Raw genomic sequence first — 27,177 nt, forward strand, 5'->3', positions numbered from 1 at the left:
ACTCCTTTATCTCTCCATTAAAAATAAGGCCAGCAGATGGTTAGCTTAGCTTAGCGAAAGGACTTTAGGTGGAAACAGCTAGCCTGGCTCAGTCAAATAGTTACAGAATCCACCTACAATCACCTCTTAAGCTCATTAATTAACAGGTTATATCTTGTTTGTTCTAAAATATTATAGTTTGACACTGTATCGAGGTTAATGTTCGAGAGTAAGTTAGCTTAGCTTAGTTTAGCGCAAAGAAACATCGAGCCCCACTCAAAAATACAGCCACAAGCACCTCTATACCTCTTCACCTCAAATATTAACGCAATATACCTCCGTTTTAAAATTATTTTCAGATTTGATTAAAAGAGAAGGATGCTGATAGAATTGAGGATACTTTGCAAAATAAATGGTATCCTTCATCGTGTCTTACTGTCAAAGAATATTACATAATGTAACCAAATTCTTGAAATATTACTTAGAAGATAATTATTGTGTATCTACAGTAACTGAACACATCCCAAATTACTATTTATACTTGCAGTGTAGTGGCACAGCACACAAACCAAAGGCCACAAAAGTATCTAAGATTTCTCTTTGGTTATAACCATCATTGCTCAGCATGCCTTGAACAGCAGTTGCAGTTTAATAGCGTTGGCACATTTGTACATTTTTTTTTTCCATCTGCTCTCTTTTAGTGTGGTGAAAACAAATGCACTAATGGAGGACAATTACTCTGTGTTGTTTTAGTGTTTGCCTGTCTCTCTGAAGAGGCCAATAGCAGCCTCTCAGGCATGGAGATGCTAATTGGTAATTCTAATTGCTTCCATTATGTAATCACGGGGTTAACATCAAGCTATTTTTTTTTAATAATTTCATATTGTAATAACCGAGAAAATAAGGAATGCAAAACATCATAATTTCTTATATCAATCTATTCACCGCATGCAGAACCGAGTGATTATAACAATCATTAAATATTAATCTAGCTTCTGCTTTAGTTTTGCCTTAAAATCTCTTACTTTCTTTGGTTTCCATTCACGTACAAACTATTATCCCTTTATTGACCCCTAAACCCAATTAACAAGCTGACATGCATGTTAGAAAGCAGGTAAATAAACAGTGTGGCTAGCCTCTCCTCAACAGGGAGGGCTGCTTGTTTTACCAACCCAGAGGGAATTACATGCTGTCTGATTGTCTTGGCATTTAGGCTGGATGTGACGCCAGTTGGGAGTACTTTGGGTCTGTCAGTGGCAATGGTTAGTTTTCCTCGACACTTCCATGAGGACCAACATACTGTAGGAGGAGGGAATATAGAGGAAGTAGGCCAAGGTGTCCTGCCGTCACCTCCTAATGAGCCTCTTCAGCTGGAGGTGTTGGATGGATGCAAAATATTATTCTTTCTTCACCCCCTAAACATGAGATTATCTTGGATCAGCTGCCTTTGGTATTAAATATAAACGTATGTTTGTACTTTGCTTTGCAACCTCTGCTCAAAGATTGCAGATATAAAATTCAAAAATGAAGAGTAGTGAAGGAATAAATGGGCAGTTTAAATATTTTTTCCACATGACCCACTTCACCTCAGAGTCTGACTGGTACACACCTGGCAACCCTGTCAGTAATTTTAAAATGCAGAATGACAGCTTGACCGGCACTGGCCTGATCTCTATTTCATTTGACAATTAGGTAAATTGCCTTAAAGCATAAACTTTGTCACTTTGGTCCAGGAGTTGTTGCTCTAAATATGTCAGTTTGAAGAACAAAATATGACTTGATGGTTTTTAATATCCTCTAACAGGAAGCAGGCATACTGATGTGAATGGAGTGGCAAGGTTGCTCCAAAAATCACACTTACTTGTCTGGCTTGCTCAACAAAGCTCTTTTGCATCTGTGTAGTTTGTTTGGCGGTTTCCTCACTACAGTATCCACGTCTACTTGCACATGTACAGACTACGTATGGTGTGTGACTAAATATTCTTGTGTTTTAATCACATGGAAGCAAAGGAGGGCAGCATGTCAACTTTAGTTTAGTTGAACATCTTGGGTCTGGAAAAGTGAATAAGGACCATTCTCTCCTTATGATTACTATTGTGATTTTGCCATTAAAGGGTAAATTAAGTGTTTTTCATCCTCTACCCTATTTTCCCATGTTTCTGTGTTTTTGTTTTATCTTTTTGAAATTGTTCCAGTATTAAGGGAGACTAATTGCTTGGCGAAACTCTTCACTATCAATGCACGTCCACTAAAAGTTCTTGTTTTTGTCACTGAGCTTGTTATTATAAGTGTCTGAAAACAGTGATAAGAACACATAAACATATGAAAATATGGTCCAATATGGAAAAATACCTAATTACCCCTTTACTGGTAATGCTATATAACATCCGCATGTTATTTGAAATTAATAAAAATGACTATTTATAAGCATCATATGCAGACAGAAATAGTTCACACACAGCTCTGTAAGATTTGCAAGACATGCCATTATTATGAAAGTTTATTTAATCAAGATTTTGTCAGCAGAACTCTCACAGCACCAGTGTTTGCACTCAAGTACATTCTTTATCTACCAAATAACATATGGTAACTAGTGATTTTACGCTTTCATTTCATGCTAACAAGTTGCTATAAAGTTTGTCCATATTTCATGACAATATACATGTATGTTTCACGAAAGATAAAGACGCATGTGAACATTGTATGTATGAACTCAGTTTATGATTGCCAAGCGCTAAAGATGGGATTATTATACACATGGTTCAGCATGACATTTTTTTGAATTTTGGGATTTTGACGAGAAACTAAAACTGAAGTTGTGTGCAATGTGCATTCAAGCTTGTCTGCACAGCATACACATTTGTGCTAATGGTATTATTGGTCCCACCAGTAGGTCTGGTCGTGTTGAGGAGTTTAAAGTCAAAGATGTCACTTGTAATTAGCAGCATATAACCCTCACTGTATGTTTGTATGTGTCTGTCAGAAGTCAGGTACAGCATTAGTGAAGCGTACTGTGTTTGTGTTATCCACATGGAACTGAAGGTTTCTTGGCCTTCTCACAGCAGGCAAACTTTCACTTTCCCCCCCAGCATCACTTCCCTAATCTCCTCTCTCTTATTCTTTATATACATTTAACGTTTATTTAGTAGCACTACTTCTACCAAGTGGTCAACAGCCAAACTAAACTTTATTTGAACTCACTTTAAATTTTTGCTTCCACTACTTCCTGTCCAGCATTGCTGTTAATTAGACAGAAACTGGAGGGAGGGCAGATATCCTGAAGCTTCTTCTGTGTCCACACATACCTGTCTAATCCCTAACACCGCCCTGCAGTCTACAGCTCCACCACTTAGCTGACCAATTTTTGGCAAGTTCCATTAATGTGTTTGAGTGATGAGGGTTACAGAGTTCTGTTTACAAGCAGAGCGATGTTTAGTTAGAGACACACCAAGTTTGTTCAGCGGTTATAATTCATGGTAGCGGGATAGAGAACTTTAACAACACACAAACACAGAGGAAGACAAGTGTAGTTACTCCAAGAGTCCTTAAAAGCACATTACATTTGTTCACATGAGAGGATTCAGCGCAACATTTGCTGGCTAATCCTGAAAGATCCATCTTAATAACTTGAAGTGAAGTTTTGCTCTCTCAGCAAAATCAAAGCTCAGTAAAAGTAATTTTTCCATCAGCATTCCCCGCCATTATGACCGTTTGGCGTGAACTAGTATTGGAAATGTCACTATGGGGATATATAGTATGTGGTGAGAGTGAATAAAGAGAATGTCAAACATGGCTTCAAACTCTGGCAGGGTCCAGCCTTTGCTAAATCCTTTTATATTTTCTGTTATTTGTTGAATTTTAAACATAAATGGAGACAGTTGCTTCTATAGCAATAGTCCTAACCTGCTACTAATGGCTTAATTCAGCCGTTTAGCTGCCCATTGGCGTTTCCCTGACCTGTGAACAGTCAAGGTGGCCTACAGCAGTGAAACAAGCTGTACACCTTTCAAAAAAATATATATATATAAATATATGTAATCAGGTTTCAGTCAGAGACCTTCCAGTTAAGCCAAGTTGAACGTTTAGGAGATTCACTGCCACACAGTCAGCTGTAATTGTGCACTCACACATGGAGACACACACACACCTTTGCAAGACAGACACATCACTCAAATGTATGCCTTTTTAGCTGGATTGGTCGAGGTAACATCAGTGTGTATATGTGTGTTAGAGAGATAAGGAAAGTGTGAGAGACAGTCCATGACAGGCTGTTGACCCAGGCCTGAAGGTCTGCACTTTAAGTTGCTGCAGCTATACGTTGAGTGACATCCTCAAACACCAACCTCCTTGCTGGTGGCCAATACAAAACAGGGTCTGTTCCCTCCACAGTGTGTATGACTAAGAGAAACTCACACACGCCTAACTCACACCCGCACAAAATCAACCTACTATTCTGTTTCACATACACACCCGCATGCCCTTACCCCACCAGGAATCCTCACCTTCATCTTGGCACAGTGCAGCCAAAAGTAACACAAGTTGACTTAAAGGTAAATGAATCAGCTAGTCACTGGATGCTTATTAGAAGGCTGCAAGTCTGCCCCTAACACACAAACAGCATACATACATTGGAGGATTATTAATGCTGAATATCCTCTTTAGAAGGAGTTTCCCCTACATGGTTTGCTGGAGTTTGCCTTCAGTTCCCTGCCTCGACAGGCAAGCTGTTCCACTCATCGATCTATGACACCGAGACAGAAAAGGTAGATTGAAGACTGAGAGAGACACAGAATGTGTGTGTGATTGACATGGATGAGGGGGGGGCAGAGAGAAACTGCAGAACACTATGTTCTAAATAGCTTTCATCCAAACAGATCAATTTCTTTTTTTTTCAGAATATTCTGAACAGCATGCTCTACGCTTTCCCTCCTCTCTGCCAGATTCTTGATTCTCTCCTAGAAGACTATCCATCTATGCTTTTCCCTCTTCTTGGCTTTCCCCAACAAACAGCTGACCGTTTCAGAAACCACCACAATAAAAATCTTGTATTAAAATTAAAATGTATTACGTAACTGCTAAAATCCTTAAAAAAAAATCCTTAAAAACGTATCAATCACTTTAACAGAGAGTCAAATATTTCAACTCGCAGCCATCCGACACTGGATCAAAGCTCTTTCTCCTTGCCCCTGCAGCATCGTAATTGAGCAGGGACTATTACTCACCCAGACCCCAACAGAGGTGCTAGAGTGTGTTTGTGTCACTGTTACATAAGAACCTCCCCACCCAACCTCCTGAAGTCAATAGAGTATAGAGGAGTCAGTGTGTTTGACAAGGCTCAGGCCCTCAAGGTCTCTGTACAAAGCTGCAGTGAAGATCACGTCATGCAAGCGGCCCCAGACACTCATTCATCCTCTGACAGAGGGATTCCTTGCCCTCATGGTCCACATGTGTTTGTGTGCTGGTGGATTATGACAGTGCAAATAATATATGTGTGTCTGTCTGATTGCTGGGGCTTGTGCGTGTGTGCTAATAGTACACTACTCATTTGCTTCATCCTGTATGATAAAGCTTTTGAGATCCAGCTGAAAACTTAATCGTTGGTTTGTGTAGACGGGTTATAGAGCGTTCTCAGAAGCAGAGTGCTCCGAAGCAGAGTGCTCCGAAGCAGAGTGCTCCGAATGCAAGAAAGTGAGTGGAAGAGACATTACAGCTGTCCGCTTTGTGCAATTACTGTAAAATACTTGCATCGAATGCTGCAATTTCTAAATGGCATTTAGGCGTGTGATAATGCTGAAGAGTGTGTAGTGTATATGGAGTCTGCTCGGGCAATCAAGTTGCATTTTGAAGGAAAGAATTAAACTCTCTCCAAATAAAGCTATAAAACCGTCTTTTTAATTTGGTCTGCACAACATTTTAATGATATTTTTCATGTGCTGCAAAAACTACGCGTATAAAATGTCTGTGTTTATGTTTTGCGACAGTGGACCAAAATCAAAATGAGTTTTTGACAGAAATGTGTGTGCATACTGTCTGTCTAGTACAGGAAGCCTATCTGACCCACGGGATTAGTCGCCGACTTGGTGAGTTACTCTCATTCTGTTCCAGATGTTTATCACGTCATAAAGGCCTCAAGTCCTCAGTGAAAACCAGATAGGGACACAACCTCCTTTCAACACACAAACACTCGCAGCTGAAGATCAAGCTGTAGCAGTGACAGACATCATGATAAGAAATGACCTCTGTGTAGAGTTTTTTGGACTTTTCATACAGCCTATCCTCATGACAGACACAAATGTAGAAAGTGCCACACATACGGCTCTTTTTGCCAAATGGATTGTTATGCACTTTCTTGTCAATCAGTGAATCATGACATACTGACAGTGATACAGCAGTGCCAAATCTTACAGATGTATTCATGTTGTTCCCCTCAGGACATCATTTTGAAAATTGGAAGCCTATCTCGTTGCTATGAACAAAAGTTGGCAACCTCTATCTTAGAAACATCAAGGCAAAGACACGGCACGCTTGGCCGCCTCAAAACACCAGCAGACATTCTCGTGCTTGGAACACTATGGCTCTTGTTCCGCCGGTGCCAGTCGTGCGTAATGAGCGCAGTGTGGCTGGAGCGCGTCAGCTGGCTGCACGAGAAGAGGTGTCAGTCAGTCATCAGTCAGTCAGTCAGTCCAGTCATCCAGTCATCCAGGTACAGTATGAATCTTTACAGTTGCCGAGCTCCCTCCTGTTACCATAATAGATCACAATCTCGCCCCGACAAGTCAGAACTGATATTCATATGGTGCAAAGGAGAGCGCATTCCTTTAGGGTTTTTGGGTCTGAATTAGTTGAACTTGGGGGGTGTGGGGGGTATCTTCTGAGTAATATGACATTTTCAAAGTCAAGAGATGATTTTTCACAATAAAACGGCAGTCTTCAACGCTCCAACTAAACTTTATCAATCCGCAGTAACTTAAACAAAAAAAGCCACTTTGGTTTGGTTTAAAGATTACGAAGAATGATGATCGGACATCAGGAACAGATGCTCTGAGGGTGAACGGGGGTCGATGGGGAGACGCCGTGACACCCCCCCCCCCCCCCCCACCACACCCGGCTGATTTCATGAAAGAAACTTTTTTGCCCAGCTGTGCATGAGAGAGTGCAAGCCCCCCCCCTACAAAAAACTTCTCTTTTCATTTTGGATAAACTTTTTCCTTTAAACACGGGTTAATCAAAGTAGGGCTCTTCTAGAGATCCGTGCAGTGCAACTGTCTTGTTCACAAGAACCTCTGTGATGATGACGCGCTTCAGCCAGCAGAGGAGAACAAAAAAAAAATAAAAAAAAAATGAAAAGTTCTTACCGAGATACTGTCGGATGTCCAGCAAGATTTTAGGGGGTCCTCCGTTCAGCTGGTAAAACAGAGAAGCGAAACAGAAGAGGAACAGCGTAGCCATGCAGAAACCATAACCGCGCAGGGAAAAGCGCAGCGGCAGCGCAGAGAGCAGGCTGTGCTTTCTGTTGTTCCGCTCTCTAACGTGGTTGGGAGTCTGGTTGTTGTTGCTGTGAAGGGGACTGCTGCTGAAATTCTTCATCATCTCCTCCTCACAAAGCGCCGTGGAAAGTCACCCATCCGCACGTGGAAAGTGAAACTTGTCGTTTTGAGACCATCTGAGGCACCCAGCTCTCCTCCGCTGCCGCAGCCACAGGGTTGTGTGTGGGGGGTTTTTTGGGGTGGTTTTTTTTTGCGCACAACGTTTCGCTCTTGCTCGGCCCCCTCTCGTTTGCGCTCGTTGGATGAGTGATCCTTCCTTCCGTCCTTCCAACCCGAGTTAAGGGTCCATCCTTCTGCTCGGAGTCTTATGGGTGTCAGATTACTGAACGTAGGAAGAGGAAAAACTTCCACCTCATACATGATGATGGTTTGGATTGCAGCGCGTAAAACAGCGCCACCCAGTGTTCGTTAAGAGAGTCGTTCAAGCTTTGAATGAAACGAGTTTGATTTGTAGCAGCCAAAAAACAGAGACCCGACTGTGGAGAGAGTCTTAAGCTAGATGTGAATTTACACTTTTAATTTTCAGTAGGTATGAGAGAGAAGTGGCCTTATCCTGCATAACAGCTCTAATAATAAAGGTATACTTTTGCTCTGGTTTATGCTTTTAGATGCTTGTTTAAGAAAGGAGATGCACTTATGACTTCTGGTGACTAGTAGTTCTCTTGAATACCTATGTTGAATACACTTCCTGTAAGTCGCTTTGGATAAAAGCGTCTGCTAAATGACTGTAATGTAATGTAATGTAGAAGTTATTCATGTTTTTTTAGATATATGACATTGAAATGCCATCAGAAAAAAACCCTGATCCTTAATAGAAACATCAAAGTGACTTATGGGCAGTGCAAAGTTCTAATTCATCATAAAATGTCAGTGTTCTCAAAGGTGGAGATGTTTGAGGTGTGATGAAAAGAAGCTGCTCACATCTTGTGCTTGATTGAGTGTGTGTGTGTTTTAAACTTTCTCTTTCCCCCGAGGCCAGCCATAAGGACCTTACACTGAGCCATATATCTTTCCACAGCTGGGCCAAAACCCACCATTATACTACACCTGCACTTAGAAGACGACAACAGTCATTCAGCACACTAACTACCTCGACAAGAGGTTCGCGTACTTTCACTGGTGACGGCTGCAGGTGTCGAGGAGCAACAACGTCTGTAGGAAACCATTTGGCTTGAAAGACAAAAGGTAATAAAGAAGAGCACTATATTTCTGTTGAGGGGCCCGTTGGCTTGGCTTTTCCACAGGTAAATGAACTGCGAATAGTGCATTACTGTATTTTGCAAGCTCGGCACAATAACTGTGAACGCATTATGGTTTTATGGTCCAATCTCCCCTGCAGCACAGCAGTTTATTACATAGAACAACAGTGTGGATGTCAGTAAGGTCACTGCTGTAAATCAGGTTTAATCTTCTCAAAACAACTGGCTGTAGAGTTACTGGAGGAAACACACACAAAATCCAATGTTTAAAATGTTATAAGCCCAGATATGACATACAGCTTTTCAGACATTTAATCAGTACCTCGAATCAACTGAAGTTTGTAAAATTTCACAAACATTCGGTACACAGTGAATACCCACCTGTGAGTATTCAAGTTTTTTTGTACACTACTAAAGTCATATTGGTGTTAATAATAGGACAACACGTGACAAGATAATTGCACTACAAGGATCTATAAAAGTATGACTTTACAGTTTACTGTTGAGGAATCTTTGGTACCATAATGCCTACCCTCACTTTCCTCTTAATATATTCATCCACTGTCATGATAAAGTATGCTTTGATCCAGTTATATAAAAGGAAAGATCAAAAATGATTCTTGGATTTATTGAAGGAATTCTAAAAGACAATTAAAACAAATCTTTGCTGTTAAATATTGTGATCCCACAGCAGAATTTGGGGGAATTGTCACCATGGATTGTATGAAGACACAATTGTAGCCAAGCATAAACTCTGCAGAGGAAAGTGATTCAGAATAATGGGAAGCAGCACAAGCCCAGACAGTCTTCATTGCCATAAGGTCTTGTCTTTTCCTCCTGAGACATTTTAAATTGGATGAGCAATTGTATCTTTGGAAGACAGAGTCGTGAACTGGAAGCTAACTGCTCATTACAGCTGTGTGAAGGACAATGATTGCATACTGACTCCTCTCTCAAAAAGGCACTAGCAAAAAGCCAAGGAACATACACAAAACTGGATTTGTACTTACTCTTTGTGAGGGAAATGATTGTTCTGTTGTGCCATTTTCCACTCATAAGAATGCCAAACACCAGCTCAGATAGAAGTCAAATCTCAGATGCAGTCTTTTGGGAGAACCTTTCAACAAATTGAGGTCCATGATCTGGTGCGTACCTATTTAGGGCTTCTTGAAATGAGACTGGAAAATCTCTGCATGGTTTCATTGACAACAGCTGCACAGAAACAACAGCCAGGCAGTCAAACTCTGCTGTCTTGGTCTTGAACAGATGTGTGTGGATTCTTAAATGACGCCTTAGTCTGACACGGCAAGGCAATGTTTTTAAGGTCCTTTGTTTCAGAGCTACAACCGCCAACGGAACTTTTGACAACAGTCTTCCTCCCAATAAGTTCACAAAGTTGTCTTCTATTTTAACTTTTGACCAATTTTGTAGAAAATGATTAATAGCCTCTTGTAACAGCTAAGAATAAGTTTGACAGACTGATTTGAATCAAATTAAATCTGGAGTTATTATTCCTTTCCATTCCTGTAGCCCATCCACACATGTTGATTTTTAATTTCAAAATGTTATTAAGAAAGTTATCAACTGGGCAAAGTAACAGTTAAGCACTTTGATTAAAAACAGCCAGTAGGGCATGCCCACGCTTTTCCATTACTGTGTGTATGTGTGTGTGTGTGTGTGTGGTGTGCGAAAACTGCATAGTGAGAATCAGAAGGTCAGTGTATGGCAAGAAACAGTTTTTATTATATTTCAGAAATGACAAATAGTTATGGACATTACTTTTGTTGTTTCAATACACAAGCAAATCTGTATGGACAATCATTAGGTAGATGAAAACCAAATAAAACAATTTGTACACATATTTTACAATACATACTGTAGTTCCTCACTGGCTAAAGCAATATGCATTATGCAGGAAGGTATTGCTATTCATATAGTACAGCTAATTACAATTGATATGAAAAAAGCGAAAAAAATAAGTTATTTAAATATCAATTACATATACAGAATGTGCAACTTCTGCTAAGCATTTCATATATGTAATTAATAATTTATTTTTTATAAGACTGCAAAAACAAACTGGAAGTGATTAACTGGAACAGTTTAACCCGTGAATGGTTATCAAACTTGGCATTGGGAACTCAATACTCTAATAAAATACCAGTAAAACCCACTGTAACCCTTTACAATACCTGACAACGAATGTCCATTTATGGACCTGTGAACAAAATGTAGCCAATTCCACCTATAAAACAGCTAGATTTACCCTCTAAAGTGCATTTACAGTGTCAGTATTTTTATTCTTTACAAAACATTTCTTGGGTCTTTTACTCTTTTGACGATGACCCCGACCATCGCTTTCTCTGAGCACCACTTTTGATTGAAGAGAGAAAAGGCATCAAACAAATCAAATCTACTTATCAAGTGCCCACTGCAATAAAAAAAAAAAGACATCCTCTAATTTTAGCAATAATACTTGGGTCAAATATTTTAATATGAACATCATGGGATAAGTCTTTAGTTCAGTTCTGACTATGAAAGACAGAACTTTCCTGTTAGAAATTATAGGAAAAAAATCCAAATGTTGGCTCCATTTCATGCAGAGTGCTCAAATGAAAGAGCAATGAGTTTCTGGCTGTTTTCAGTTCTGTTTATAGCCCAATGTTTTTGTAACAGGCTGACCCGACGCAGTGTTTCCCTGATTCACTATTTAGTGTCATTGTGTATGCTGACCTTCAAGGTCAACTTTTCACCTGATACATCTGTTCTTACCATCCATCCTCAGTGTGTTTGAGAAAAGTCCAATTAAGAATTTCAGACCTGCATTGATTATATAGCTACATTATAATGTGTTTAAAAAGTCCCAAACGGTTTATTATTCAGCTATAAATCAAATTCCTCAAACCAACTGGGTAATCAAAGTGTAGACAATCCAATAAATTCCAGATATGACAGGCCAGATGTCAACTGTCTTTGGAACGTTTCTATTTTCTCCTCCCTCCCTTGTCCCACAAACCCCTGTATGGAAACTGTACAGTGAATGTGTTGAACAGGGATGTTAAACACAGGACGTCTGCAGCGTGCCTGTGGTTTTGTGGTTTTATCATCTGAGCTTCACAAGTATAGACACCACAATCCATCAGAGGCATGTTTTGTGGTCCACATCCATGTGTACGGTTGAAATGCGCTGGCTGAGTGTTTGTGTACATATTTTTAAATCTCAATTATTTCTCAGACACATTCAGAACAAAAAGGCTTGCACCTTTTGCACAGTTGGGCCCATAATATACATATGTTTTATTTGATTAAGCTATTCATTCGTAATGGTAAGGCAACTTAAAATGTGCTTGGATATACTGGGAATGTATTGTTTTTGTGAAAGCTTATCGTTATTAGTTGAGTGAAACAGAGCTTTCTGTAAGACGTCTATTTATATCGGCGCAGGGTGTGCATCCAAGATATGCAGTGAAATAGGACACACAGTATAATATGAAATATAAAAGGTGTGATGTCAGCTGTTTCAGCTTAGAAATGACTGAGAGCTGGCCTCAAAATAAGGCAGCAACATTCAAAAGGCAAACACAAATGTTGACATATAAATCATTTTAAAAATGAAGATATGCATTATGCTATAATACAGAAACATGATACAAAATAAGCCATCTCAAAACCACCAATTATTCATAGTTCGGTGTATGTATTAAGTTGATTAAAAGTCCAGATATGAAGTGAATTCTGTCATTGTCGTTATGAAACCTATTAGTGGGAATGAAACGCTTAATGAGGAGTAAATCTCTTTGGCCGAGCTACTCCTTCAAAAAGACCCTCAGATAATGTTGCCTTGCCACGAAAGATGAAAATGAAACACTTCTGAAATATGCAGGAAGTAAACCGTCCTTTCTGTATTTAAAAATCATCCATCCTACAAAAGAGTGTGCTATCTTCCTTCAAGGCAGATCCAAGTCTTTATTTTAAGACTTTGGGGGCGTCTTCAGAATGGAAGCCATCCCACAGAGTGAGTCTACGGTCTTTTTTAAAAAAAAAAAAAAAAAAAAGGCATCTGATATCTTGTCTTGGCTGTTCGGAGAACCTCCTCAATGCCGTAAACATTTGAGAAAAGACAGACTGATGAAGAGAGGAAATCAGAGAGCAGGGGGGCTCACTTGAAGTCTTTTGACACATGCAAGACAGGAAGTACTGTAGTGCTGTGGTCACTCGTGTGATCGTTGAGTCCAATCAGTCTTTGGACACCCACCGACCGTGTTTAAATGAGATGTTGCTGACCAGTGAGTTGATACCTGTTATTTTATACGACTCCACCAACATGGTTAGGACTGCACCGCTCTGTGCGAGCCGACCAATCGTGCCTCACTGACCAGCCGGCGAGCGTGTCTCTCATCCCGCACCCCCGCTTCCCACACACCGCTCTCTGTCAACAAGGCCACCCGACTCAGCGTGTCAACTCCCGCCACCGCCAGAGATGTGGCGTACATTGGCAGGCCGATGGAGGTGAGCCAATCAGAGACTGTGTTGATGTTACCTGAGGGCAGAGGCTTCCGGCACATCTCTGTCAAACCTCCGGAAGGAATCTAAGTGACAAAATGGGGCGAAAAGGCATTAGTTACAGCGGTTATTATGAAGATGTCACATTACAGGATATACATAGAAATCTGTAGTGGAAAAACACTAGAAGGTTCAATTTAAAAAAAAAAAAAATTGCCATATGATTTAAAATAATGGGGTAGAGATAGACTTCATTAAGTCTTGAGTTTTAGCTTACTAACAACACTACTACATAGACAATTCCCTTTTAAAAGTGCATCGCATTCACAAAGCTTGTTAGATATTTAAGCAAGCATAATACAGAGTACAGGGAAATTACTGTCACACAAATGGCCCTTTTCCAGCCCGCATTGTTGTTTTCTAGGACAGCGTTTATCTGCTCTATTATTCCCCCAAAAATGGCTCCGACATTGTCGCCATTGAAATTGAGTTGTCAGGAAAATCAGTGCTGATGCCTTACAGCCATGCGGTGTTGTTTACGCAGCTCTTTGACTCGGAGCTGGTCCATGTTGGAGGCCACGTCCTTGACAGGCTGCTCAAGGTCTTCAGAGTAACGCTGCACAAGCGGCTGGGGGATGCCACACCGGCCATGCTGGAGGAGAAGAGATGAGAGACATTAGATGTGAGTTTACAAATCTATGTTTTCAATGAAGAGGATAGTATGTCAGAATTTTTGAAGCACCAAAAGGCAGTGGATAGACAACCAGTGAGAGGCAACATGAAGTGTGCTGATATAAAGGATCATTTTGGATTATTACCGGTCATTATGAGGACAGAGATCTGAATGAAGCAGCCTAATGGCGTCAAATTACTTCGCTAAGAACATCTTCTAACAAGGTAATGAGCACAATTCCAAAAGGAATCAAGAGAAAAGTGAAACAACACATATATTAAGACACTATATGCTTTTATGTTGCCAACAATGAACACATTTCAAGATGTACAGTAGTTAGATTTTTATTGTCTCTTATCATTCCAAGGGCTGGGTATTGTTCTGAATAATATCCGTGCCATTATGATATCTGAGATTTGGTATCTTTACCACCATAGTGCTTTCTTGATAGCTTAGTTTTAGGAATATAAACACGTATTTTTCTAACCCATAAGTGTGCCGATACCAGCAAATACCTTATAAGGTAGTAAATAAAAGCGACTTTTAATACTTGACTGTTTTAGATGCTCAACTCGACAAACACATTTGGATAGGTAAATTGGTAAAAGTTGGTACATTTAAGTTTGTACTCAAAAAGTACTGATATTTGATACCAAGTAGCCAAATTATATATATTATATGATCTTCTTTACTATATTTAAATATTTGCAGGAAGGGGGAATCAGTTTCAAAACGTTTTCAACATTTTTAACCTGTATGACCTCATGCCTATGACTTATATTAGCAGTGTGCCTCTCATGTCCCTGCCAACCCAATCCTGACTAATAGGAATCCAGCAGAGCTGTGCTGTGGTCTAACGCACTACTTCTCACCTCAACTCTCGATGACTCTTAGTGTTCGTTGTTTTCCTGCCAGCGTCGGGGGCTCCACCGTACTAAAAGGGCCCAGCCTGGGGTCTGGCAAGTGGCAGAGGTTTTTTTTATAACCCTGTCTGCCTTCAGTAAGATTGAGCCCATAAACTTAACAGTCTGAACCGCATCATAGTGAGACCACAGTCTTTCCCTCAGCTCCAGGAAGCATATTTAATATTGTGAATACATGCAGAACCTCACTCGAAAATCCATACAAAAAGGCATCTGCACACAAACCCCCCCCCGACAAACTTTAGACTCTATTACTCTCTATTTTTAAACTAAATGAGTACCAACGCAAAACGCTGGTGTTGTTTGACCGAGTAATTCTAAAACTGCAGTAAAATTATGACTGAGTTATTCATAGCTGCAGTCATATTATGACTGAGTTAAGTAAGGCATGTTATGACGCTAAACTAAAAGAGCCTGATGCCAGACAAGTAAAGCCCAGAGGTGTCTTGGAGCCCCATTTTCACATAACCATGGAATTTTCACTTCATACAATTTTGTTATGTATTGGCTATGATGGGGTTTTTATAAGAATTCCTTGTTTCTATACCTTCGTGTGTGGATGTTTAGTTTAATTTAATTTATCAGCGCAGAAACTTATGAGAGTTGTGTACAAAAAGCTCAGAATGACGAATTACTGAGTGAATCAAGTTTGCAAGTGAAATATAATCTGTGATCTTAATACCGAGGTGATTTTTCTTGTCTCCAGTTAAGATTAATAATACTTTACTAACCTTGTCAGAGTAGGGCTCCTCCGTAAGATCGATGCCCTCAGCCTCCAGCCGTTGCTCCAGGAGAGTTAGCAGGTCAGGACCCATCTTGGCATGGGATATCTTTCTTGCAACAGCCACCTTGCCCCCCCGATCCGAGAACCACGGAGGCTGCACTGCTGGTGGAGTGCCCGACTCCTCGCCCATGGATGAGGCGGATGAGGTGGCGCACGGGCTGGCGGGGGTGCTCGGGGTCTTGGCAGGCAGAGCTGGGGCACCGTAGCTGGGGCTGCGAATTATAGGGCTGCTGGGTTGAGAACGGGTGAGGGAGTGGGTAGGAGAGGCAGTAGGTGATGGCGAGGAAGACAGGGAGAGAGGGAGGTGTCGCAGGCCGTTGGCTAGTCTCTCCTTTGACTTCTTGGCAGGAACAGGGGGAGGGACTGGAGGCTTTTTGGAGTGAGTCCGGATGACCCTCTCCCCACTTGCATTAGAATCAGGGGGACTTGAAGGACTGGAGAGGAGCTCTGGAGGGTTGGATGACTGGGTGGTTGGAGGGGGTTGACAAGGGGGGCGGAGAGGCAGCTGGGAGGGCACAGGTGGTCTGTTGGCTCTTCCTTTTGGGCTTATGGTTGGAGTCCAATTCTGAGTTGGAGAACCATCATCTCTACAGACCTTGGTGGGACTAGTGTTTCCTGATTTGGGTCCTTCCTTGGTGAGTTTAAGCTCCAGACCTGGATCATTCTGCTCAAAGTTCTGCTCCCAGTGCAGATCTCCCAGAGAGTGGGAGCGTTTCCAGGGCCCACTGGGCTGTGTGGGTCCATCCAAGTCCTCACAGCTGCGACTGGCTGGGATGGGGGACCGTCTTTGGGCTTTGCGCAGACCAAGTAGGTTGAAGCCTTTCAGGGAGGGTTTGATGAAGAAGCTTTTTGGGAACTTTGTGCGCTGGTTCTTGCTGTTCTGCTGCAGAGCCTCTGTTGAAAGGGTCATGGGCAGTGTGGGGTAGTCTGGAGACTGGAGGCCTGCTGAAGAACGACTGGAACGGGAAGTCTTTTTGCTCTTACCTGCAAAATGAAGACATTTATCCTCTTTTAGTAATGACATAAAGACAAATTCAGTTTGTTCCCTCATTTGTTAAACTGCTACAAACTTTGACAATCAGTTCCATATTAATAAACTGCACATGACTCAGAACTACTGTATATTGCTGCCTTGTATCCACACTATTTCCCTGTATTTATGGTGGTGATCATGTATGTTTACAGCACTGGAAAACATGTTCACAATACCGATTATTTTTAACAGAGTTAAGTCATCTGGAAAAACTTATCATAACTTATCATATATCCTTATTGTTTAAGGATCATCTGTTATCCAGTCAAAAGCAGATCAATGTGTATAAAGAAGGGGTTCAGAGCCACCGGGATAAGATTAAGCTTTTTGACAGAACTGGCTGATTTGTTTGTGCAGCAATCCCAAAATAAAGATATATGGACGGGTAATTCAGAATCTTTGGAACAAAAGCAACTTACCATCTATCCTCTGGCTTACAGAGCTAAATGGATGGATGAAATGGATGGGTGCCACGTAGTGTGGTTTTCCAAAAGGTTTAAATGGTAGGATGACAGAAAGATGTTCGATTGATGGAATGTTGTAAAATATCTTAATGATTCCCACAATTGTCTACCAAAGTTGCAAGCACTTTATATTACGGCTCGGTACTAACATGGGCAGGTAATACTTCTGTAACAATGAGGTTACAATTACGTAACACCAATTATTTAGTAATAGCTTGGAATTAACAATGGGTGTTTCTGGGTAATATTACAATGAAAGCTACATGAAAGGGTTAACTTGGGCCAAAAACATTTAAAGAGACATTTCAAAATGAGGGGAATAACACATATGCTGACTGTCCAATATCACACCATTTGTCAGTGACTTCTGTTCTATTGATGCATTCATGGATTGTATAGCAACATCGTCAGTGTCTACTATGATGACTCAAATATAAATAAGAACAGTATGTAGACTGTAAAAAAAATAATTTGACCGAGTTGATCAAAATATTTATAAAATCAATGAATTGTTAATATTGAAATAAGAGTAATATAATATAAATTGATTTACCATACATGTGTAAATGATGAGCGAAAGTTGATAGATTAAAGAATTAATTTGTGAGGAAGAACTACTACACCTAGTTACAGGGAAACTAATCAGACAAATGTGTGTTAAAGGAAGGTCATTTAATTAAGGGAGCTTACATTCAGGGCTCTGCAGTTACTTTTTATTCCCCAAAGGGAGTAGTTTTGAAAGACAGTCTGCGGTATGATTTTTAATAACTTTAATTAAAATTTACGTAAAATGTTTTCCTTTGCCAATTCTCTAGACTTAAAAACATGCAGAAATATCCATTAACATACAGTACTATTTTGATGTTTTATGAGTTTTTACAGGAAGGAGAACTGTGGAACAGTGAAACTGCAAGAAGAGATGCACAATGTTTACTAAATGTTATGCAGCCGGTTTGAGAACAGCGTTTAGTGGCATGGAAGAAGAAACAGACAGAAAATAGACAAAACATAAAAAACAAGCAAGCAGCACCAGAGTCCTTTTTTTTTTTAGGAAGTGGCTTTTATTCCACAACTTAAATCTCTACTGTGGCGGATTGCACACTTTACTGTTGAAACCTGAATGACACATACACAGAAAAGGGAATCCCAGTTGTTAGACTGGAACCCAACAGATATAGAAAGAATACAGGGTTTGACAAAGCTGTGATTTATGAGTTATGGAGCTGTTAAAAGGCAGGTAATGTGAGGAAGAAAGGAAGCATACAGTCTTATGCAGGAGGATAGAGCAGTTTGAAAAATAAACCAAAAACAAATCTCACATATTACACCTCACCAATAAACTTCTAGAATCAGAAATATCTTACAATCTATGCACTGCTATTTAAAAGTATTTTCAACCACATCTTTTTTAGGCACATAGTATATGGTTGTTTGTGCAATATAGTCACTAAAAACTTAAGTAAAGTGACACATTGAAATGGCAGCTGTGATCTGTTACCTGACTAATGCAGCATTTCTTTTTAAACCTAATCAGCCTATAGAATCACCACTGCAAAAAAACCCCAAAAAAAAAAAACATTTATTGACATGCTACTCTGCAAGCTATTTTTCTATATTAAAAAACACTTAACAGAAATACTCTCTCAGCCCATAATCATCCGCCTGGTGTCCTTTCACCAGCCTCGCATCCACAGGCTGCAGAGCTGGAATTCTGAGTCCAAGACTGGGCAGTGAGTTTGTTCTCATTACAGTTCTGTGCAATGGGGAGGAACTCTCCCTCTGTGCTCCCAACAATGTGGGGCGGACTAGGCTTAGTGGTCTTGGACCTGGCTCCTTCTCAGTAACAATTGGACTTTGGCACTGATGACACAGAATGCCTAAAAGATGGAAAGAGTGGTGAAGAAAGTGGCGTGAAAGGACAGTAAAAGTTTATAGAGTATGAGCTGATAAGGGGGTCAGTCTCTAGAGCACCCATACTAGAGGGGGAAAAGGGTGAGGTTCGAAGGGAAGATATGGCAGCAAAGGGAGCTGTTTGATTGGAAGGCGCTGGTCCAGAGGGGTGAGATGGGCGAGGTGTTGGAGAAGTGGCAAGAAATAGCGCAGTGGTGCAGACCCACAGAGGAAAAAGGCGAAGGAGGACTAGGTTCTAGCCTTGGATCTCGGTGGTCTAGACTATGCAAAGCTGTCATTACCATTCTCCAGGTTCTCATTGCTCTCGTAGCACCCAGAGTCTCGCGGAGAGTCTCCCACCAGGCCCCGACCTTCAGAGAGCAGCTTCTCCTGGGAGCCTGACAGGCCGCTACGCTCTGGATCACTGCTGCCTGAAAATACGAAGAGACACAGAAAAAAAGCAACATTATGAAATATAGGGTTTACTTTAGTACTGAGGAATGACAAATCCAAGTATGTACAAGATTCATGCTTCGAGTAAGCAACTTGTTGAAGTACACATAATACAGAATACACAGGAACACATTTTTTGGGGAAAAGATTTTGGAGAGAACTGCACTAGAATCTTAATTCCAGGTCTTCAACCTTCATAAAAATACAGATGATATATCTTTTAAACTGCCAAGGAGTTTTAGTGAGTTAGAACTATCACACGATTATGTTCTCGCACGTCTTTACAAGATGTTTGGGTGTTTTTACTACTTACTGTCGTACTCCTGTAGCAGCTCTACGGCAGTGAGCAGCACGGCTCTGTGTTGAGGATCTTTGATGTTCAGCTCATCCAGGTCCTCCTCTTCCAACAACTTAAACGTGTCCAGGTCCTCATAGCCGTTGAACAGGAACGTGGGCATGTGCTCCTGCATGAGAGGAACGTCACATGTGAGTTTAAAGTTTCTTTTGAGGAGCTTAGAATTAGAGTGTCTGATGACTGAGGAAAATATACACTTTGAATCTAAGTCATGGAAAGGTTGACTAAAACTTAAATATATAAATACAAACACATAAGTGGTGTAAGGACTATGGTATATACTTGTTTGTCATCTGCTCATAATTTCCCATCCATGCTGTGTATTTTCAAATCCCTGGTGAGCCAATTCTAAACTGCTATTTTGAATTTTAGATGCCATGTCATCACTTTATATCATTGCTTATTCAGTTATGGCTTCATCACCTACAAACACTGTTTAATATAGCATAAACTTTGTCCTGTCGACAGATATGCAAAAGTGAGTTGTAGTAACATAAGCGAGGATGCCAAACTCATCAAGTTACAGCGTGCAGTTTGTGGCAAAGATCCCGAGCTGTTCAAGCTGTGATCAAAATTCCAGGACTTGAAAGGGAAACCCGCCAACGTAATGTGGTAACAAGAAGAACCAAAGGTGGAGACGATTACATCAAAGTGTTCCTCAACCACAGAAAACAAAGTTTTACACACTAACGCAAACAAAACCAGAGCTAGTCACCCAAACCACCTTGTTATCTGGGAGGGTGCAGACGAAGAAAAACAACACGTTCAAATCTAGATACGCCCTGTGTGAGGGCAGTCAGCTCACACCATCACTCTACACACTAGCAACTGCGTCCACTTTGAATATTGCAGGGCTTCATCTTTGTGTGACCCACGCACTTTGTTGGACAAATACATAGACTTTGTATCATCAGCGACACCATTGAATACAATGGTGGAGTCCACACAGAGAACTCTGTGTCCCTGTTCTATTTCCGCTAAACAAAGGACCACAAACCAACACAAACACAGGCAGCCGGGGCTTCTCCCTCACAGTATCTTTTGTCTTGTTGGCCTGTAAAAAAAACTAACCATGTTCCAAATCCAAAGATTTATTTGGTAGAGAACCCATCCGGGGCCAAAGGTTACAAGGGTGTGGAGATTCACACTTTATGGTTACCGACAGGCACTGTTGATGTGTGTCCCAAATGTTGGCTTGCCAGTTTAACCAAATGTAATTTATCATTTCACCAAAAGTACACATTCACAATATTCTAACTCTTTTCATCTATGGCAGAACCATCATAGCTCATCACAAATCAAGGGGAAGTGAAGTTGAAATACTTTGTACACTGACTGCAAACTAGAAACTCTAAAATGTTGTGTAAGTGTTTAGTCTAACTCGCCCACTCCAGGAATCTGGTCGTGACTAAGGACACGAGTTCCCTGATGAACTTGTAAAACCCAGCCTCACAGCTCGGGAAGCCTGTGCTTTAACATTTATAATTCTCTCTGGATCTTTAGATTGTGACTTGGCCATTAGACTGGCCGAAGACAAAACACACAACCCACAAAGTCTTTTTTCTTTATTTGGGGAAGTGAGGCCTGCAGGCTGTCTGAGTGGGAGGAGATGATATCAAGCTCACAGCTATGTGTAGGTTTTGATGAGAGATGAGAGTTGTTTGTTGGGGCGTGGCTGTGAGAATGTGGGTGTTAATGTTTATGGATCAGTATCAGATCAAACATCCTCAGCTGTGCGGCCTGTAATTGCCTTAACTATATTTATCTTTGGTCGTCTGCAAATGTGTTTTGAAGCTATTCTGCTAAAACAATATTTAATTTACTTCTCAAGATTGGTTTTCAATTCACTGTTTTCTGCAAAGTTTAAATAGCGAACAAAATCAGTGCAGGCAAATCTACTTAAATTTACTGCCACTAAAAAAAACAAAAAAAAACAGATGCTATGTTTGATATACAATGCTGTGAATACTGTACTTTGAGGTTGATGCGCTCCAGCAGATCCTCCACTGATGTGGGTTTGGGTGGTCGGCCCTTCCTCCTTCTCCTCACGGGCCTCTTGGGCTTCTCCTCTTCCTCGCTCAGCACGTCCACATAGATGAACTTGAAGGTGCCCACTTTGTTGTTCAGCAGGCCCATCCACGTTCCCATGGGAGGCTTACTGATGATGTCAATCACATCACCGTGCTGGAGGATCACAATGAGAAGAAATCAGAGAGAATGACTCAGCTCTTGCATTTATATTTCACTGTTGGTTGATGCATTCTGGTCTTTGCACATCATTTCCATGTCCCAAAGTGTGCTTTACCTTTAGTTTGAGGGAGTCCGAGTCGTAGGGGCTGGGGGTGAAGTCTGTATGGACTCTGGCGCGGCCACAGAACGGTCCTCTGTAAGGCGGCTCTTCGTCATCGCCATCCTCTGACTTCACGCTTTCTCTGTTACTGGCTGACGAGTCAGTGGTGCTCACTGTCTGACCACCTTAACAGAAACACACACACAGAGATTTATATAAGCTTTTACAATGACTGCCCGGTCACTGTAAAATACGATGCATGTAGCAAGTAGCTTTACAAGGCTAGATTTTAGCTTGTAGGTAAACTATTCAGACTGACACTATTGATTTTATTTAGTCATCCTCTTATGTTTTCTTATTTTGTGTCTGCAGTGAGAGGAACACTTTAGCTCTTTATCACTTGTATTACAGCTCCTGAGAGACTTTAGTATCTATTTCTGTATCTTAGGGGATAGTTGCTGAAATTGTGTCAGCATGTGGGAATCTGAGAGGCAGGATTTCCTTCCTAATCATTGCCGCATGTTTGCCTGCGTGTTTGTGTGCATGTTCTATGGCTTCTAAGAAGTTGGCCAAGTCTTTAAATCACTCTAAACTTGAGACTACGGAGGATTTTAACCACAAAGATGTGACGGAAACAGCAGGCTGAAGTGATCAGAAGTTGTAATTAGATAAGAGGACCGGCGATGTCACTTAAAAACTCTATGAGAGCACAAAACATGAGGCAGCTGGTGGGACTGGGTGTGATCAAGAGAGATAACTGCTCTCCACGGCCATCACTCCACAAAAATTATAATTGGTATACATGTAGTGCCAGAAGGTTAAGTAATCTGTATACATTTGAAATATACAGAACACCAGCAAGCAGCACATGTTACGAGCACCATCTAGTGTTTAACATTGCAAAAAGCAGGAGGACGATTTTAGCTTTACACTAAATTACAACTTTACTTTTATCCATTTTTACAATATTATGTACGGACACCCTAAAACTACATGACTCCAACCTTAATTATGTGTAAATTACATCAAGACAGAGTGGTTTGAGACAATGAGGACTTGGAATAGTTGATTTAAAAGATGCTGAATTATGTTTTGTGGACCCAAAAATAGTTTTTTTTCTCTTGTTCAAGATGTCAAAAAAATAAAAAAAGGTACAGTATGCTATGTAGTATCTCTTTAAAAACACAAGTCTTACAAAGCAAGCATCCCTTTTCTAAAACATTGGTTCTTATCTTACTCATTGAACTCTGTCCACTGAGTGAACTACGCAGACTTTCCACTGAGCCTCCGGCCTTAAGCTTCGGCTTCTCCAGAGAGTCGGTGTCGGGCTGAGGGGACTGAGGAGAGCCAGGGGCCCCATCTGGACTGGACTGAAAGACAGATACAGATACATATGAGTTATGAAAGAACATGGGGAGAAAACACAAAGGAAATGTTGTTTCCTTTGTGAGATGGATAACCACACATTCTTTTATTATTAAAAAATAAAAGAATGTGAGATGGATAAGTGTGGTTAAGAAGTTGACATATGGGGGGAACGCTGGAAACAAATCAAAGATGAAGATCATCAGTGGAGAGGGTGGAAAAAGGAAGTGGGGAGTAATAGGGGTTGTCTGCATTTTTTCCATAAAAAACAGGTGCACATTAATGTGATTGTGATTATTAACCAAAAACAGGGAAAAATACTAAAACTGTTCAAGATTTATCTTCTTAATGTTTTTTCCTTTGATTTTTCTTAGGAAAGATCTTTACTGATTATTTCATTTAAAATACTTAAAACAGGCCATTTAACTTAATTAAAAACACAGCACATCTTAAGTGAACTGCCATGATTGATAGCCCTTTGGTTTACACATAAGCTAGATCCCTCACCGTCTAACACATGGTATGAACAACTCATTTTAAAAGGAATTGCATCAAACCAAATAATAATGCAATTTAACTGGACTTTGAAACAGGTATTTTACTTGCATTGCATTATTTTGTATATTTTTGTAAGAACTGACTCAAAACACTTGAGGATAAATCATTAATATGAAGCAACAACATAGAGCAACATCCTACATTTAAATATGCTCTACTGTGTTATATTTATTGCAGTTATCCACTAGGTGGCACTGTGGTCTATAAAATGACAAGGTTGATCCAATGACACATGGCAATTAATTTTTCTTTGCCGTTTCCCAACCAATGGCGCCATGACTCATGCCCAGATATATGGGTCAAAGTGTTGGGACCACACTGATTGACAGATGTTCGTATGTGCAATAAGGACACACTCTGCAGGGCGACATAAAACTGGAGGTCTGGACAGGCCACTAGTAAAACCACAGGCTGCCCAGAAAAATTAGGCCAGTGCAGATGAGACAGCCTTTACACTCTCTCACACTTCAAGTCTCCATTTCCTAAGAGCTCGCCTCGGGGAGACTTGCATCACTCCATGAGCTCAGCATGAAGCACACACTCCACCCTACAAACTGAGCCCAGGGAGAAGACAGCAGAGACAAATCCAAATGTGTGTGTGTGTGTGTGTGTGTGTGTGTGTGTGTGTGTGTGTGTGTGTGTGTGTGTGTGTGTGTGTGTGTGTGTGTGTGTTGTGTTTTGTGTGTTTTAGTGTTGCATGTTTATTCTGTAACTAACACAAATACTCCCACCCACTCACAGCCTGTGGACAGTACATGTGGCCTACACTGCAAAATATCCTCAAAGTTAATACATTGCAGAACATGGGGAGCTTTTATTTCTTTACAGCTGCACTTGGATTATTATAAGCATTATGTGTTGATTTGTGGGGCCGTTTATGTGTTAGCTGCTCCAATTCAAATAAAGGAAAAGTTTGACTAGGTTTATACATACAAATGAAACCTACTAGTGCTAAACGCTATCTAAACGTTCTACTAATAAAGCATTAAAAAATTGCATCCATGTGTGTGTTTGTGTCTAACCTGCTCGGATAAGGAGCTGCTGTATTTCTTCGACATGCGTTTCCTCATCGTCTCCTTGACCGACTTGACCTTCTTGCCCAGTGAGATCCGAGACGTGGTGGGGGATTTGACCACTTCTCTGTATATGGCCTCCTGTTCTTTACTCTGTGATTAGAACAAGGAAAGGCAGAACGGAAAAGGATGGACAGAGAGGAAGGAGATGACAATGAGAGAGGAGAAAGAGAGAGATGGGGATGAATCGGAGGAGACAAAGGGCATGGGGATCATGAAAACAAAAGGAGAAAACAGGAGAGAAAAAGGTGATTTAGTGTGACAGGAGAGTTCAGGTTGTCCTCCTCACAGCCTCTTCGAATTTCACAAGCTGCCAGCACTTACATTGGCCTCCGAGCCCGCGTTGACCACATGGAGCGAGCGGTTGGTCAGGTCAAAGCCCCCAAAGCTGCACGTTCTCTGTGGGGGAGCCAAAACGCAATCAAATGAGTCCCATTGAAAAGGTCACATTACAGGAACTCCCCATCCCCACCCACTGAGGGGTCAACTCACAATGATTCATGCTTGACACAACACAGGCAGCACTTTGATTCATGTACATGGGTATATGGTTTGTATAAATGTGGGGGCATGATGTCATATGGGACCTGTGGACAGCCAACAGACATGATGTAACACAAACTGTTATGTGAGCTCCTTTGTAAAATTGCGAGTTACAGCACGGTCCTAGGCAAATTAGCTTTTATATTGACTGTGGAGTTCACGCAGCCGGCGCCAATAATTCGCTCATATGCTTTAAAGCTTGAATCCCTGGAGACAATGTTGGATAAAATCAAAGCTTTTTTCATGTGGCCAAGCTAAAATACATAATTGCACTTTTACAAGTGCATTTACATTCATTGCATTTCAGCCTGATGCAAAACATCTTGTGGTTAATTATGAGAATGTAAAACAGGGCTTAGTATGCAAACATGCACAACATATAGGTTGCTTAAAGCCGGGTAGATGTTATTCTCATCAAAAACATCTTTAGGGAGAGTGAATTGTTTCTGCTGAGAGGACAGGGTGATATGGAGACTGTTTTTCTCGACTTCAGAGGTCAACAGCAAGATAAGGGGTAGACACAAAGGGAAACTATGACATGAAAGGGAAAAAAAGATATCCAGGATCTTATCACTGTGCTGGCTTTTACTTTTTGAATCCCCCCCTAAGCTCTGCAGTAAGTCACACACAAACATGTAGACCCAGTCGTGCACATACGCATCTGCCAAAAAACACTCTCGGTTCAAGAGGGACACTTGATGGCATTTCTCCTTTGCTTCAAAAGCCATTCCTTCTTAAGTCAACTAAACTCCCACACACCATGGACGAATATCCTCCTTTGGGAGAGGGCATTGCATGTTCAGAAAATTGTTTGTTTATTAGATGTCCACAGCTGCAGTCCACATCACAACTTCCCAGGAAAAGCAAAGTTTGGAGAACAACCATGTTTGAAGAGACGTCCAAAAAGAACTCTGGATGGGATGGCGATGTTCGATGTTCGATGGAATGGACATGCACCCAGAAAAAAAGGCTCAAAGATAATTATAGGAACCAAAAATAACTAAATAAAAAAAATAAAAAATCACATCTGCAACCATAGAGGCACGGGCCATCAAAGAACACGAAAAGCAACAACAGAAAAAAGTGGATTTGTTGGAGAGTTTTTGGATGACGACCTCCGGTGATTTCACTAGAACACGATAGGATTCCGGTGCCCTCAAAGCTGCAGGATAGCTCCACTATATTACCACCCAGAGAATGTGTCACTAGTTCTGTTGATACACACAAGCTATTTGATACACATGGGGGGGGACAAGTGAGTTACTTGCAATGCAACCAGACTGTTTTATTGCAGATTGTTGCAAAGTTAGAAACTTGCATTTTATATTCACTGTGGTATGAGTAAGTATTACTATATGCAGATGAGCCGTTTCTCTGTTATTCCGTTTTTGTTGTGATACCTAGCCTTTCAAAATTAATTTAAAAGTTGATAAGTGTAAAGACCATTTCCCCCACTGAAGCCGACTTCATACGTCCATTTACTGAATACGTCCCTAAGGGCTGTGCAGTTCTAAAAGAGAAGCTTCAGACTTGTACAACATGTCT

General features: G+C 40.9%; 2 protein-coding genes across 4 annotated transcripts in view; both read right to left on the reverse strand.

Annotated features, from left to right (window-relative positions):
• The window catches only part of usta (uronyl 2-sulfotransferase a), a 50,163-nt gene extending 42,346 nt beyond the window's left edge, over positions 1–7,817 (reverse strand). Inside the window, exon 1 of the mRNA XM_054618721.1 lies at positions 7,335–7,817. Within this exon, the coding sequence (XP_054474696.1) occupies positions 7,335–7,569 (235 nt within the window). The 5' untranslated portion in view covers positions 7,570–7,817. The remainder of the gene's footprint in view (positions 1–7,334) is intronic.
• A 2,636-nt stretch (positions 7,818–10,453) lies between these two features.
• The window catches only part of sash1a (SAM and SH3 domain containing 1a), a 48,617-nt gene continuing 31,893 nt past the window's right edge, over positions 10,454–27,177 (reverse strand). For all 3 annotated transcript variants that reach the window (XM_054618345.1, XM_054618344.1, XM_054618346.1), the window contains 10 exons: positions 25,414–25,488; positions 25,039–25,182; positions 23,331–23,463; positions 22,109–22,278; positions 21,778–21,987; positions 19,762–19,912; positions 19,298–19,426; positions 15,556–16,592; positions 13,749–13,880; positions 10,454–13,314 (listed from right to left, as the gene is read on the reverse strand). In XM_054618345.1, coding sequence (XP_054474320.1) covers positions 13,054–13,314; positions 13,749–13,880; positions 15,556–16,592; positions 19,298–19,426; positions 19,762–19,912; positions 21,778–21,987; positions 22,109–22,278; positions 23,331–23,463; positions 25,039–25,182; positions 25,414–25,488 — 2,442 coding nt within the window. In that variant the 3' untranslated portion in view covers positions 10,454–13,053. The remainder of the gene's footprint in view (positions 13,315–13,748; positions 13,881–15,555; positions 16,593–19,297; positions 19,427–19,761; positions 19,913–21,777; positions 21,988–22,108; positions 22,279–23,330; positions 23,464–25,038; positions 25,183–25,413; positions 25,489–27,177) is intronic.

Source organism: Anoplopoma fimbria, chromosome 18 (assembly GCF_027596085.1).
Source record: "Anoplopoma fimbria isolate UVic2021 breed Golden Eagle Sablefish chromosome 18, Afim_UVic_2022, whole genome shotgun sequence".
Taxonomy (NCBI): Eukaryota; Metazoa; Chordata; class Actinopteri; order Perciformes; family Anoplopomatidae; genus Anoplopoma; species Anoplopoma fimbria.